General features: G+C 50.1%; 1 protein-coding gene across 2 annotated transcripts in view; it reads left to right on the top strand.

Annotated features, from left to right (window-relative positions):
* Nucleotides 1–13,262, top strand: part of TTC7A (tetratricopeptide repeat domain 7A) — a 123,662-nt gene that overhangs the window by 14,262 nt on the left and 96,138 nt on the right. For both annotated transcript variants that reach the window (XM_008050585.2, XM_021708860.1), the window contains exon 3: nucleotides 11,644–11,774. Coding sequence is in view for 1 of the 2 variants with exons in the window: in XM_021708860.1 (XP_021564535.1) it covers nucleotides 11,644–11,774 (131 nt within the window). In the remaining variant the exon portion in view is untranslated. The remainder of the gene's footprint in view (nucleotides 1–11,643; nucleotides 11,775–13,262) is intronic.

The raw sequence follows: 13,262 nt of genomic DNA, 5'->3' as shown, positions 1-13,262 counted from the left end.
CTTCTCTTTTCCTCTTTTCTCTTCTTTCTCTTCTTTCCTTCTTTCCGTGAGTCTGGGGTCTCTGTCACCCACACTGGCGTGCAGTGTACACAATCATAGCTCACTGTAGCCTCAGCCGCCTGGGCTCAAGCAATCCTTCCACCTCCGCCTCCTGAGTAGCTAGGATTTACAGGTATGCATCACCACGCATCGCAAATTTTTATTTTTTATAGAGACAGAGTTTCACTATGTTGTCCAGGTTGATCTTGAACTCCTGGCCTTAAGTGATCCTCCCACCTTGGCTTCCTAAAGTGCTGGGTTACAGATGCGAGCTATTGTGCCTGGCCTCCCAGCCTTCTCTCCTGATACGGTCTCCCTGCCTCCTCTGGCCCTGCCCTGCTTACATCAGGGGCAGAGAATCTCCAACTTGAATATCTGCCTTGACTCTCGGTTGTCTTGCACTGTTGTCCATAGGCAAAGCTTCCTAGTTCACAGAGGCTGCCAGGAGTGACACTTTTAAGGCTTATTTGTGGTAGGTCTTGCCCTGGGTGCCAGGAGGTCCCCAACATTGGCCAGTATCCTGAAATGTTCTACCACATGCCCTCAAGCTCCAGCCTCCACGTCCCAAGGTTTCACCTGAAGACAGCATAGACTTTTCAAACTCGTTTTTGATGGTATAAAGGAAAAAAATTGAAAAAAAGAAAGATGAAATAGGCTATACTATTTCAGCCAGCACTGCTACTGCTGAATGTCTGGAATTCTAATTTCTTAGCTGGGAGATGGCAAAATTCTCACTGCCCCACCTGACTCAACCCAGACAATCCTGTATTTCAGGAATTGTCCTAACAGTGCTTTTGGGGATCGGTTTCTGTCTAACTAGACATATGGTTTTAATGTCAAAAATGCAACTAGCTGGAAAATAACAGCAAAGAAGGAGAGGGACTGGATTTTTCCTTTTCTTTTTGTTTTTTTTGGCATGGAAGTCTCACTCTGCTGCCCAGGCTGGAGGGCAGTGGCATGCTCACGGCCACTGCAGCCTCGACCTGTTGGACTCAGGCAATCCTTCCACCTTAGCCTTCCAAGTAACTGGAACTACAAGCAGGCACTACCACGCCCAGTTAATTTTTTGTTTTACTGTAGAGATGAGGTCTCACCAAGTCCTAGGCTGGTCTCGAACCTGTGGACTCAGGCAATCCTCTCATCTCAGCCTCCCAAAGTACTGGGATTCTAGATGTAAGATACCGTGCTTGGCCCGGCTCATATTTTGATTTTTTTGTAACTACTCAGTCTTGCTATGTTGCCCACACTGGTCTTGAACTCCTGGACTCAAGCAAACCTCCCTCCTCAGCCTCCCAAAGTGCTGGGATTGGAAGCATGAGCTACCGTGCTCAGCTATCCTCTTTTTTATGTTGGTCTAAGCCTTAAGGGTGATTCCCTGGCTGCCAGGATACTTCAGAGCCTGCTTTTTTGACATCTCAAGCCTTAGCCAGTTCAGCCCTAGAAAGCCCTGGGTGCATTGTCCACCTCAGAGGGCTATTCCTGGCTACTATCTTCCTTCTACTCTCCATTGCTGTGGCACAGACTCAGTGTGCTATTGATATGGACAGTGACCCCTACTTCTCCAGTCATATTCTGCCTTGAGCCCAACAGACCTTCCTCATCGGTGCCTACTTTGGGGCTTCCTGTGGCTCCATGCCTGGGTTCTGTAACCCCTGAGAACCGGTCCTGCCCCATATTTCAGCCTAGCCGGGCTGCTTTCCCCTCTGCCTCACAGCCAGCTCAGGGGATGCCATGGTGCCGTGACCCGGTTCACATGAAGTCCTGTGGTGCGATGCTAGATTGTGAGGCCGCTGCAAAAGTCAAAAAGCAAAATACACGAAGCAGCTGTGAGTATTATGATCCGCCAAGTCTCTTCTCCTCACCACTTGAGGGGGTATTTTTTTTTCCTGTTCTCTTTTGGTGGGTGTAACTCCAAGCTATTCTGTGCTCGCCTAGGATTTTGTGGCTTATTAAAACTTTTAAAAATAAAAGAAAGAACACCAAGCTGCTCCCAGGACAGGATATGGTGGCATATTTGGTTTTTGTGTTGTTAGCCCTGGTATGGCAGGAATTCGGTGTTGATTTGGGTCTCCTTCTGGAAGGGGCGTAGGCTGTGTGCCTTGTGGGGACAGGGGCTCAGCCCTAGTGTCACTGCTGCCTAGCCACCAGGTGAGAGGCTGGCTTCTAGATGGTGAAGCAAGAGCAGGCTGCAGGGGAGCTTGGAGGAAAGCCAGCTGCGTCACTAAACCTTCATTGAGTCCTTCCTGGGCTGAGAGAGGCAAAATGACAAGACACAGTTTCTGCTGACTGGGGAAAGAGGGTCAACAGAGTCACAAAGTGGGGACAGGGGCTGCACAGGCAGAAGTCGGTGTGATTACGCATATCCTCCCCGGGTAGCCTCTTATGTCTCTGGCAGCTATCTTACAAGGAATCGGTGGGGCATTGGAGTGTGGACGGGGCTTGGAGAGATATATTTGAGGAGCCAGCATCAACACGAAGGCCTGTCCCTTGTGGGTCACCAAGGGTGAGGGAAAGACGACAGGCAGTCTGGGACGAGAGAACAGACCCCAGACTCTATAGATACCCGAGACCTGGAGCTAATCTTCACTCTGATGCTTTTAGCTGGAGGTGGTCTCGGAATTCAACTGTTTTTCCTGAATGAGATAGCCCCGGAGAAGGGTTACCCCTACCCCAGAGGTCATTGTGAGAAGCACTTGGAAGTATTCTTGAAGAGCATACTTTCTACTCCTTATGATATTTCATCTAATTTAATGATCCTGGCCACACCACGAGCGAGGCCTTGTTAGTACACCCATTTTATGTTTAAGGATACAGAGACTTAGATCTCAGACACAGCTTGTTTCCTACAGGTTAGTATGTGCTTTATTTTTTTTTTTTTTTTTGAGTTGGAGTATCGCTCTGTCGCCTAGGATGGAGTGCAGTGGTACACTCAAGGCCACCCCAGCTTCAACCTGCTGGGCTCTGGTGATCCTTTCGCCTCCGCCTTCCAAGTAGCCAGAACTACAAGCGCATACCACCTTGCCTGGCTAATTTTTGATTTATTGTAGAGACGAGGTTTAGAACCCTGGTCTTGAACCCGAGGGCTCAGGCCTCCCAAAGTGCTGGGATTACAGGCTGAGCCACTGAGCCCGGCCTAGTATGTACTTTTAAAAATAAAAATAGGCAGTTTGTCTCACCCATGCCAGCTCTGGCATATCTCTCTTTCCTTCCTCTCTTCTTTCTTGCTCTTTCTCTTTTTTTTTTTGTTTTGAGTCTCAGTCTCACTCTGTCTCTCAGCCTGGAGTGCAATGGCACGCTCAACAACCACTGCAGCCTCAACCTGCTGGGCTCAGGCGATCCTTCTGCCTCAGTCTTCCAAGTAGCTGGAACTATAGGTCTGTGCCACCACAACAGCTAATTTGTTTGTTTGTTGTAGAAATGAGGTCTCACCAAGTTGCCTACGCTGGTCTCGAACCCCTGGACTCAGACAATCCTTTTGCCTCTGCCTCTCAAAGTGCTGGGATTATAGTTGTGAGCCACCATGACCCGGCTCCTCCTCCTTTTTCTAATAAACTTTGTCTTAAAACTTTAAAAAATAGCAAAATAAAGGAAAAATAAGTTCATGGTCTATTTTACAGTTTGCTTTCTTTAAAGTTAATATTTTATGAGTTGACCAGGCTTGGTGGCTCAGCCTGTAATCCCAGCACTTTGGGAGGCCGAGGCAAGTGACTTGCCTGAACCCACAGGTTCAAGACTTACCCAGGCAACTTGGTGAGACCTCGTCTCTATGATAAGTCAAAAATTAGCCAGGCGTGGTAGCACATGCCTGTAGTTCTGACTACTTGTAATGCTGCGGTGGAAGGCTCGCCTAAGCCCAGCAGGTCGATGCTAGGGTGGCCGTGAGCGTGCCACTGCACTCCAGCCTGGGTGACGGAATGAGACTCTAACTCAAAAAAAAAAAAAAATTTATGAGTCATTTGTCAATACAGAAAAATGCTGTAAATATCTTCATATCATTCATTGTAATGATCTATCATAATTTTGTGAACTTGTCCCCTGTCATTGCTGTCATTGTACCTGTGTGCTAAACCGTTTCTGGCTGTTCAGGGATCCAGCTCACGGGGTCTTGGTCTCTTTTTTTTTGAGTCGGAGTCTCACTCTGTCGCCCAGACTGGAGTACAATGATCGCTCCCGGCCACCGCAGCCTTGACCTGCTGGGCTCCGGTGATCCTTCTGCCTCAGCCTTCCGAGTAGCCGGAATTACAGGCGCGTACTACCATGCCTGGCTAATTTTTTGATTTATTGTAGAGATGCGGTCTCGCCAGGTTGCCCAGGCGAGTCTCGAACCTGTGGGCTCAGCAATCCACTCACCTCAGCCTCCCAAGGCGCAGGATTACAGGCTGAGCCACCGAGTCCGGCAAAAAAAAAAAGAAATTTTTTTAATTGGGATCTGGGCACAGTGGCTATAATTACAGTTATCTGGGAGGCTGAGGCAGGAGGATCACTTGAACCCAGAAGTTTGAAGAGCAGTCTGGGCAACATAGTGAGAATCCCATCTCAAGAAAAATAAAATTGTGTTGAAATATACATAAAATTTACCATCTCAACCATTTTTAAGTGTACAGTTCAGTACTGTTAAGACACGGTTGTGCAACTGATTTCCAAACATCTTTACTATTTGCGTTGTTATGCAACCATTCTCCAGAACTCTTTTTATCTTGCAAAACTGAAACTGTATATCTATTAAACAGCAAGACCCCATTTCCTCCTCCCCCCAGCCCCTGGCAGCTCCCCTTCTGCTTTCTGTTTCTATGAAGCTGACTACTCCAAGGACCTTGTATTAAGTGGAATCATAACAGCATTTGCCTTTTTGTGTCTGGCTTAATATCCTCAAGTTTTATCCATACTATTGCATGTCAATTTCCTTCCTTTGTAAGGCTGACGATCATGGCATTGTATGGTTTTTTTCTTTTTGAGTTGGAGTCTCACTCTGTCGCCCAGACTGGAGTGCAGTGGCCGCTCCCGGCCACCGCAGCCTCAACCTGCTGGGCTCCGGAGATCCTTCCGCCTCAGCCTTCCAAGTAGCTGGAACTACAGGAGCACGCTACCACGCCCGGCTAATTTTTGACTTATTGTAGAGATGAGGTCTCGCCAAGTTGCCCAGCCGGGTTTCGAACCCGCGGGCTCAGGCAGTCCACTCACCTCGGCCTCCCAAGGCGCGGGATTACAGGCTGGGCCACCGAGCCCGGCTGACATTGTGTAGACCACATTTTGTTTATCCACTCATCTGTCCATGGACATTTGGGCTTTTGGCTATTGCGAATAACACTGCCGTGAACCGGGGTGCACAGGCATCTCTTCAATTCCCTTTTCTCAATTCTTTTGCGTATATACCCAGAAATAGAATCATATGGTCATTCTCTTTTAAATTTTTTGAGGAGAGGCCATATTGTTTTCCACAGAGGCTGAACCATTTTACACTCCCTCACTTGCCCACTGAGTATGATCTGTGTGGGCTCTCTGCCCGGCCTTGAGGCTCCCTCCCTGGGGGCTGAGTGAATTGCGTTCCCCCCCTTCCCCCACAGAGTACCCAGCTCCGGGTTTAGCCCTGTGGCCTGTGCCTTTCTACTTTCAACTGGGCTGGGTAGGCGGGAGTGAGGGGTCCACCCATCTGGAAAGAACTGTTCCATTCCAGGGGAAGCTATCTGTTCTCCACCTCTGCAGGGCCTGAGGCTCCTGGGCTCCTCAGGCCGGGCTTCTTGGAAGGGCGGCTGTCTGGATGTGGTGAATCATCTCAGACTGGAGCCGGGACCAGCCTGGTGCTGGGCCTTGGGCTGTGCCAGGGTCCACCAGCCTCTAAACTGACGGTTCCCAGTTAATGAAAAAGCAAGCCCTCCTCTGGAAAGGGACCTCTCCTAGAGCTGGGTGTTGACGTGGAAAGGCCCCTTCTGCCAGAGGGACTCACGAAGCAGTGCCCAGCTCTTCCCAGTGGCCTGGCTTCCTGCCTACCTCACAGGGCTGCGCTAAAAACCTGGATCTCTTGAGGGCTGGGCTCGGAGCAACCCATCTCCATCTTGGATCTCGTGTCGCAGTTTGGTCACTTGTGCAGACGTGTTCACGGAACAGGGTGGAGAACCCAAGGGTCCGAGTCCCCCGGCAGATTTCCAGTCACATATTTGTGGGCAGGAAAATGGACCTTCCTATTAATCAGGGAACAAACATAAAGTAAAGATGCCCCCCACTCCTTTTTTTGAGTCAGAGTCTCACTCTGTCAACCAGGCTGGAGTGTAGTAGCACCCTGATGGCCACTGCAGTCTCAACTTGGTGGGCTCAGGCAATCCTTCCACCTCAGCCTTTCAAGTAGCTGGAACCACAGGCATGTGCCACTACACCCAGCTAATTTTTTTATTTATTGTAGAGACGAGGTCTCACCAATTTGCCCAGGCTGGTCTCAAATTCCTGGGTTCAGGCAGTTCTCTCGCCTCCGCCTCCCAAAGCGCTGGGATTATAGGCGTGAGCCACTGCGCCTGGCGATATACCACTTCTTATGGGCAGAACCAGGTGACTGGATTGTGACTTTGCTTAGGAAAAACCATTACCAGCTCCAGGAACATTTTTGGTCTGTGTATGTTGGAAGAGACTTTACAGAGGACCACCTTAATGCATGTATCCCTTCTCCTTTGAACTTTTATGTTTTGTTGTTTTGTGTTGGGGTGTCACTCTGTCACCCATACTGGAGAGTAGTAGCAGGATCTCGGCTCACTGCAGCTTCAACCTACTGGGCGAGCCTTCTGCTTTAGCCTCCCAAGTTGTTGGGACTACAGGTGGACCACCACACCTAGCTAATTTTTTGTTTTTGTTTTTTTTGGTAGAGACAAGGTGTTGCTATGTTGCCCAGGCTGATCTCCGATCCCTGGGTTCAAGCTATCCTCCCACCTTGGCCTCCCAAAATGCTGGGATTATAGGCATGAGCCACCGAGCCTGGCCGATCTCTATTTCTCTGAATTGTAACTGCTTCCTTCAAAAAAGGCATTATCTCCATTTAGATGCATTTTTATGCAGTGAGATGTATGAGTCTTAAGTGTATATAACTTGATGAGTTGAACTAATATAAATACTCATGTAACCAGCACCCTAATTAAATATTACCACAGAAAGTCCTCTTGGGACCTTTTCCAGTTGATCCTCACCACCCCAGGCAACCACTTGTTGTTTTAGTATAAATGAATTTGCCTTTTTTTTTTTTGAATGCCATATCAATGAAATCGCACAGCATATACTTTTTGATGTCTGGCTTCTTTTGCACAATGTAATTTTTAAAAATTTCTGAATGGTGTTCCATTGTATAAATATACCACAGTTTGTTTTTGTTTATGAATTTTTCAAGAACCTTCTTTTCTGTTTTCTTTTTTTGGGGGGTGGTCAGAGTCAGTCTGTCGCCCAGGCTGGAGTACAGTGGCACAATCATGGCTAGCGCAGCCTCAACCTCCTGGGCTCAGGCAATCCTTCTGCCTTAGTCTCCCAAGGAGCTAGGAGTACAGGCGTGTACCCCCACGCCCTGCTACCTTTTTAATCTTTTTGTAGAGATGAGGTCTCGTCATGTTGCCCAGGCTGGTCTTGAACCCCTGGGCTTGGGTAATCCTCTCATTTTGGCCTCCCAAAGTGGTGGGGTTACAGGTGTGAGCCACCCACCACTCCTCTGGGCTCTGCCTCCTGTATCCATGAATATGTCCATTTGTGTATCCGTCCTTAAACTTCCTAAACATGAAGTCCTGGACTGTCACTAGAGTGCAGTGATCACTCAGAAATGAGCAGAGAGGATAACAGTAATGTAGGGAAAAGGCACACTCAGAGGAGATACCCCCACGATGTTCTGTTAGTTGAGAGGTAGCAAGACTTAACTCCAACTGGAGGGCTTCAGGGAGGAGGTGGCTTTGCTTTGAACTTTTCAAGGAGGATGGGATTTGGGATTCTGGAGAAGCATGATGAGGAGGGCCCTGCTGGGAGTAGCAGGAACAAATGAAGCACAGGGAACGAGGAGGCCCTGCAGACCGCTGATCCTAACTTCACTGTTGTGTGGTGGCCACCGGAGGCTGAGGACCAGAGCTCAAACCTGCCAGCAGCTGGACTTAGAGGCGGGGCAGGAGAACCCAGCCTCAGCACACCTCTCTGGGGACCACAGGGCGGTCATGCTAGAACAGAGCCACTCTGTGTCCTCTGAAGTTGGCCGTGTCCTGCCTTCTGCAGTTGGTCTCCCGGGCCAGGCCTCCTCCGAGCAGTCCGTATGTTTGTTCCTGCAGGGTGGACAGACACATGCCTGGGAGAAGGGGCTGGCACTGCTCCCTGCTGGCCTCCTTGACTTTCTCTGCTCCCTCCCCCTTCAGTCCTCTGCAGCAAGGAGCTTTTCCCTCTGGTCGTGAGTCATTTGGCAGGAGACACGGTGACACGCAGTGACCCGGGTGACGGAGTCTTTGTGTTGAGCAAGGAGCCTGACGTTCCGTTCTGTGCCTGTCTCTCCCCAGGCTGAGGCACCCCGACCTTTGGACCTAGTCACACCACAGCCTGGCAGGGGGCAAGGTCACCGAGTCTGTATTTGTTGGGATCCAGCTAAGGAAAACAACCCCAATGCCTTACCAACTGTTTGCAGAGTACTCTGTACTGTGTCAGGCACGATCAGACTTGTCATCTTCCATCCATGCAGCCAGTGCTTGTCCAGTGCCTACTGTGTGCCAGGCGGTAGAAAGGTGAACACGACCAGGTTGATGCCTTGAAGGAGCCTACAGGTTGGGTGGGGAAATGTGTTGAACAAGTCAGAAATGGTGAGACAGAGGCTCCATGGACACCGGGAATATCAAGAAGGGCTTCGTGGAGGAGATGGCATTCAGAAAGTGAGCTTGGGTGGATTTGGTGGGAAGGATACATTCCAGAGCAAGCGAGGAAGGCATCCTCCAGCCTAGCAACTGGGAGCAGGAGGTTGGGTGCAGATGTGGCAGGTAGGGAGAGAGATGAGGCTGGAGACAGGACAGTAATGAGCCGTGGAGGGTCTGGGATGGAAACTTAGGAGTTTGGACATCACTCCACAGCAGTGAGGAACCCTGGAGAGTTTTAGAAGGATCCCCCTGGGGAGTAGAATGAGACTGGAGGCAGGGAGGCCAGTTAGGAGACTGATGTGGTCACCCTCACCCACTTAAGAGAGAAAGCCTGAATTAAGGTAGCTGAAGAAGGGGGAGGGGAGACTTTAAGTGTTAAGGACTTGGTCATCAGGTGGGTGTCGGGGCTTCTAACGGAGGAAAGAGTTGAAGATTCTACAGTGATACATCCCATCAGCAAGATCATGGAGGGCATCCACTATATGGAAAGAGACATGTGGGGCACCGTGGTGAGACAGACACGGGTTCTGTCTTTGGGAGCCGACCATCTGGAAGGACAGCACCTTCTGGTCAGGTCTGTGTGAGCTGCAAGGATGGAAACACAGTGTAAACCGGCTTTGACAAAGGAAGGGAGGGAAGGAGAGAAGGAGGGAGGGAGGGTGGGGAGGAGAGAGAAAGAAAGAGAGAGAAAGAAGATGTTAGCTGTAAGCTGTGTGTGGTGGTGTGTGCCTGTCGTCCTAGCTACTGGGGAAGCTGAGGCAGGAGGATCACTTAAGCCCAAGGGTTTGAGGTTACAGTGAGCTAGGATGGCGCACCACTGTGCTCTAGCCTGGGCGACAAAATGAGACCCTGTCTCTAAAAAATAAATAAATAAATAAATAAAAAGTAAAGGGGGGTGTGTGTGTTGAGGGGGGTGGGGGTTGTTTAATGGCTCATACAGTGGAAAGTTTCAGGGGTTACAGCTTTAGGCAACACCGAGTCTAGGTGCTCAAACACTGTCTTTAGGAATCTGCCCATCTCTGTCACTTCTTATCTTTACGCTGTACAGACTTCATTTCGTCTTCATGACGAGAGTTTAATTCACTGCTTTTCTTGTCTTAAGAAAAAACAAACCTGTCACAAATATAGTTGTTTGTCTTTATGGCATATTTCTAGTAAGCCTAACAATGCTTTCCCTTGTTTTGTTTTGTTTTTTTTTTACAGATTTTGTTATTTATTCTTTAAGAGTTTTTTGTTTTTTGGCCTTGGAGCTTTTATTTATTAATTTAAAAACTTAAAATTGTGGTTAAAAAAAAAAACCAGAAAATTTACATCTTAACTCTTTTTTTCTTTTTTTTGTCTTTTTCTTTTTTGTTTTTGAGTTGGAGTCTCACTCTGTCGCCCTGACTGGAGTGCAATGGCACGCTCCTGGCCACTGCACCCTCCACCTGCTGGGCTCCAGCGATCCTTCTGCCTCAGCCTTCCAAGTAGCTGGAACTACAGGCACGCGCTACCACGCCCGGCTCATTTTTTTATTTATTGTAGAGATGAGGTCTCACCAAGTTAGCCAGGCTGGTGTCGAACCCGCAGGCTCAGAAAATCCACTCACCTCAGCCTCCCAAAGCTGGGATTACAGGCTGAGCCACCGAGCCCGGCCTTCTTTTTTTCTTTAGTTGGGGGCTCACTCTGTCACCCAGGCTGGAATGCAGTGGCATGCTCACTGCTTACCATAACCTTGAACCTCCTGGGCTCAGGCGATTTTCTGCCTCAACCTCTCAAGTAGCTGGGGTTTGCAGGCATGTGCCACCCCTCCTGGCTAATTATTTTTTGTAGAGACGAGGTCTATGTTGCCTAGGCTGGTCTCAGAACTCCTGGGCTGAAGTAATCCTCCCACCTCAACCTCCCAAAGTGCTGGAATTACAGGTATGAGCCACCACGCTTGGCTACATTTTAACCACTTTTAAGTGTCCAGTTCAGTAGTGTTATTTATATTCATGCTGGGTAGACTTCATTTGAAGGCAGGCTTTCCCTCACCTTTCCAGCCTGACCTCTAGTACCTGCTAACGACCCCAGTGGAAAGAGTGACAGCTCTGAGGCTGGTTCTTCCTGGCCCAGACTAGGCCAGGTGCTCACTCTTGGCTGGTTTCTGTGGTCTTGTGGTCAACTGAGACTGCAGTAGGGGGGCCAGAGGAAAAGCAAGGTGCCCTCCCTGAAAGATGGGAAGTAGGTGTCCATTCAGGCAGATAGGTCACTTATGCAAGGAGGAACTATAAAATGCTATAAAGTGCTGTGTAACCTGTGTACCTGCCACTCGGGGTGCTGTGCTAGGAACTGTGGCCATTCACAGAGGGTCACATGGCCCACCTGGGACTGTCAGCAAGTGGGGGAGAGAAGAGCTGGCCGGAGATGGCCACAATGTAGCGTAGAAGGTATGAGCACCTAGAGGGTGGATGCTTCAAGTCTAACAACCAGAGGAAGCAGTCAGGAGCGGCTTCCGGGGAGTTGGCTGGCTGGGTCGGCAGGAGTTGGGCTGGGGTGACGTGGAGTGACTCCCCATGTGCGGCCTGGGTGCCCTCTGTTGGCACATTGCTTGCTCCTGGCCACTGCTAACACCACCAATGCTTCAGCTTCCTCCCTCCCCTCCTCAGCCCTCTGCCTCTCACTGGCTGCTCCAGGGTGTATGTTCCCAGGATGAGCCCACCTTGGGCCCCTGGGGAGGACCTGGAGTCAGGGGGCCTGGGCAGGGTGGGGCTGACATACTTTCTTCCTCCTGCAGGCCTCTCCCTGGAATGCCTGCCCAACTCCATTGCCTCCCGCTTCCGCCTGACCGAGCGGGAGGAGGAAGTGATCACTTGCTTCGAGAGGGCCTCCTGGATTGCCCAGGTGTTCCTGCAGGAACTGGAGAAGGTGAGCTGGGAATGGTGACGCCATGGGGGCAGCTGCTTTCTGTTGAGTACCTACTTACTACAGCTCCCACTAAACCTGTGTGCAGATTTTAAAAAGGCATCCCCCGTCCCTTGAAGATACTCTATTGCATCGGTTAGGAAACTCATTCTAGAATGAGGCTCTTCACTGCTAGAAATAGTTTGGGTTTTTTTGTTTGGTTTTTTTTTTGGTTTTTTTTTGAGTTGGAGTCTCACTCTGTCACCCAGACTGGAATGCAATGGCTGCTCCCGGCCACTGCAGCCTCGACTTGCTGGGCTCCGGTGATCCTTCCACCTCAGCCTTCCAAGTAGCCAGAATTACAGGCATGCGCTACCACGCCCGGCTGATTTTTTGATTTATTGTAGAGATGAGGTCTCGCTGCCCAGGCAGGTCTTGAACCCGCGGGCTCAGGTAATCCACTCACCTCAGCCTCCCAAAGGCGCGGAATTACAGGCTGAGCCACCAAACCCGGCTTGTTTTGTTTTTTGAGTCGGAGTCTCACTGTGTTGTCCAGGCCGGAGTGCAGTGGCATGATCTCTGCTCACCGCAGCCTTGAGTAGCCTCCTGAGAAGGTGGGACTACAGGCACATGCCATCACACCCACTGCCACTGTTGAGACAAGCTCTTGGTACATTGCCTAAGCTGGTCTTGAACTTCCAGGCTCAAGCGATTCTCTCGCCTTGGCCTCCCAAAGTGGTGAGATTACAGTTGTGAGTCACTGCACCCAGCTAGATGGCGTGTTCTATTGCAGAGTGGATAGGATCGCCGCCCTGAAGGAGATGGTCATGAAAGTGGTCATGAACTGAGAAACTCAAAGCCCGGGAGACACTGGCACCAGCACCTGTTTTTGTGATGGGCCTATTTGGAGGCATCCACCTGAGCCCTGGTCAGTTCTCTCAGAGCAGGGATTCTCAAGCTTAGCACCACTGACATTTGGGGCTGAATCATTCTTTGTTGTGGGGGCTGCCCTGTGTATTGTAGGATATGTAGCAGCATCTCTGGCCTTTACCCACTAGCTGGCCTCTACCCACTAGATGCCAGCACCACCCCCCCTCATTGTGACAACAATGTCTCCAGATACTGCCAGATGTCCCCTGAGGACAAACTGACTCCCCTGTTGAGAGCCACTGCCCCAGAGTCCCTCCGCTTGATTGAGCTTGAGGAGGAAAAGAGAAGTGGTTGGGGGATCATCGGCAAATAGGGGACGCCAATGCCTGTTCCCTGACAGAGGACACTAAAAGACTCAGCGTGGCCAAATCCACCTCCACTGAGGTCACAAAGATCACCACCGGACAGTGAAGTTTTAGGAGCTCTTCACGTTTGGATTGTGTGTGGTTTGGAGAAAACTTTCATGAAAAAGATAAAGTCTCGGCCGGGCTCGGTAGCTCAGCCTGTAATTCCGCACTTTGGGAGACTGAGGTGAGTGGATTGCCTGAGCCCGCGGGTTCGAGACCCGCCTGGGCAACTTGC

This window comes from Carlito syrichta, unplaced genomic scaffold, assembly GCF_000164805.1.
Source record: "Carlito syrichta isolate Samal-C Ts95f unplaced genomic scaffold, Tarsius_syrichta-2.0.1 Scaffold153201, whole genome shotgun sequence".
Taxonomy (NCBI): domain Eukaryota; kingdom Metazoa; phylum Chordata; class Mammalia; order Primates; family Tarsiidae; genus Carlito; species Carlito syrichta.
This window is presented reverse-complemented; position numbering and strand designations above follow the sequence as displayed.